This window comes from Fonticula alba (genome assembly GCF_000388065.1).
Source record: "Fonticula alba strain ATCC 38817 unplaced genomic scaffold supercont2.6, whole genome shotgun sequence".
NCBI lineage: Eukaryota > Rotosphaerida > Fonticulaceae > Fonticula > Fonticula alba.
Window position 1 is genome coordinate 1,872,073 of NW_009242976.1, and position 1,800 is coordinate 1,873,872.

General features: G+C 62.7%; 1 protein-coding gene across 1 annotated transcript in view; it reads left to right on the forward strand.

Moving 5' to 3' along the window:
* H696_04067 (hypothetical protein) overlaps nucleotides 1-1,800 on the forward strand; it is a 9,028-nt gene that overhangs the window by 1,381 nt on the left and 5,847 nt on the right. Inside the window, exons 5-9 of the mRNA XM_009497942.1 lie at nucleotides 42-147; nucleotides 272-569; nucleotides 748-871; nucleotides 981-1,049; nucleotides 1,211-1,748. Coding sequence (XP_009496217.1) covers nucleotides 42-147; nucleotides 272-569; nucleotides 748-871; nucleotides 981-1,049; nucleotides 1,211-1,748 — 1,135 coding nt within the window. The remainder of the gene's footprint in view (nucleotides 1-41; nucleotides 148-271; nucleotides 570-747; nucleotides 872-980; nucleotides 1,050-1,210; nucleotides 1,749-1,800) is intronic.

Consider the following 1,800-nt stretch of genomic DNA (forward strand, 5'->3'; position numbering starts at 1 on the left):
CCCCCACGGCTCCATCCCCTCGCCACACGCCCAACGTGCAGGATGTACCCATCGCTCTGATTCAGCAGCACTCCTTTACGATGATCGGTCGCCCCGAGGGCCGGAATGATGAGAACTATGACCCGGTCAAGAAGATGCGCGAAAACAGTGCGTCCACCTGTCCCATTTCTTTTCCTCTCTCTCTCTCTACTCCTCTTCTTGTCTCTCTTCCTGCTGCCCCCTGACAACCAATGACCCCCCCCCCCCCCACCCCTGCTCCTGCGCCATGCAGTTGATTGGTGGCTCGAGGCCGGGGCCGACTTCCTCACCACGGAGAATGGCTTCTCCGAGTTCACCAAGGGCAGCTGCACGACCATGCTCAACTGGATGAACGAGGCAACTGCCTACTTGGCCGAGGCCGGCCGCTCGCTGCACATCAAGGTCCACATCTCCAAGAACCAGGTGTGCGAGGAGTTCCTCGACCCGGTCACCGGTCAGCCGCTGAACTTCAACTTCCTGCCGACTTTGGCCGACAAGCGCCTCGGCATCTTGCCCCACACGGTGCAGATGTACACCTATGGCGACCCGGCGTGCGTCCTCTTCCCGATGGGGGGCCGCTCCTCCTGTGTGCTTTTCCCTTTCTCCCCCCCCCCCCCTCTCGCGCCTCCGACACTCTCTCTCTCCCTGTCTCTTTTCTGTGTCCCGCTTCCTGGGTACTGACCTTCCCGCCGGGTCCCCATCTCCTCGCCCTGGCACCCGCCCTCACAGCCCCACCTATGCCCAGGAGAGCTTCGACTTCATGTATGACTTCATGTTCGAGGAGATGCGCAAGGGCGAGCGCGAGGTCGTCTTCTACCCGGAGACCGCCTATTGGATCACATACGACATTCAGGTGCGTGTGCTGCCCCTCCCTCGCCCCCCTGGCATATTTGACCCCAATGGGAAACCCTCGCCAGATACCGAATGCTCACACCTCCCCCCTCCCCCTCCGATGGGTGCAGTCCCCCCTGTTCCTCCCCCTCTACGCGTGGAACCGTTTCCGCGACCTGCGTCTCATCGCTGAGAAGGAGGTTCGTGTCGCCGTCTCTCTCTCTCTCTCTGCCCCTCTCTCTCGCTCTCTCGAGCCCGCTCGTCACTATCAGGCTTGGCTTTTCTTTCCCCCTCCCCTCTGACCATCCTTCTCCTCCCCCCTGCCCCCCTGCCCCCCTGCCCCCGCTTGATCGCCGAGCAGAAGGAATTCAACACCAAGATCTCCGGCCAGATGATCTTCGAGTCCGGCTGGGAGTGGGGCTACTGGATCAACAATGTTGTGGCCGCGCGGGCGGTCTTCGATCCGCTGCTGCACATCAACAGCACCACTCTGGCTTTCCAGGAGCTCCTGCGCGATGCTCTTTACGTGCTGGACTTCAAGCCACTCAATGCGGCCGGCGGCCTGCCGGAATTCTGGGCCGAGGCTCGGCGCCCGGTGGGCATTCCGCCCGTGGTGGACGCCACCAATGCGGCTCCTGTGGTGGATCTCCTGTATCGGTACATCCTGGAGCAGGACAACCTCCTGGTCCAGGGGATTGTCAATGGCAAGCGCCCCTCGGACATCATCAAGCGCAATGGCATCGCCTACATCGAGGGCTGGGACACCTTCGCCGACTTCGGGGCCATGACCGATGGCTTCATCTCCACCCAACCCGTGCGCATGTCCCTGCTGGACTTCCGCCGCGATCCGCCGAAGACCGACAACCCGGACTATCTGTCCGAGATCCGGCCGCTGCTGGGTGCGTCTTTCCGGCTCGGGCTTTCTCCCTCTCTCCCCCCCCCCCCCCCCCC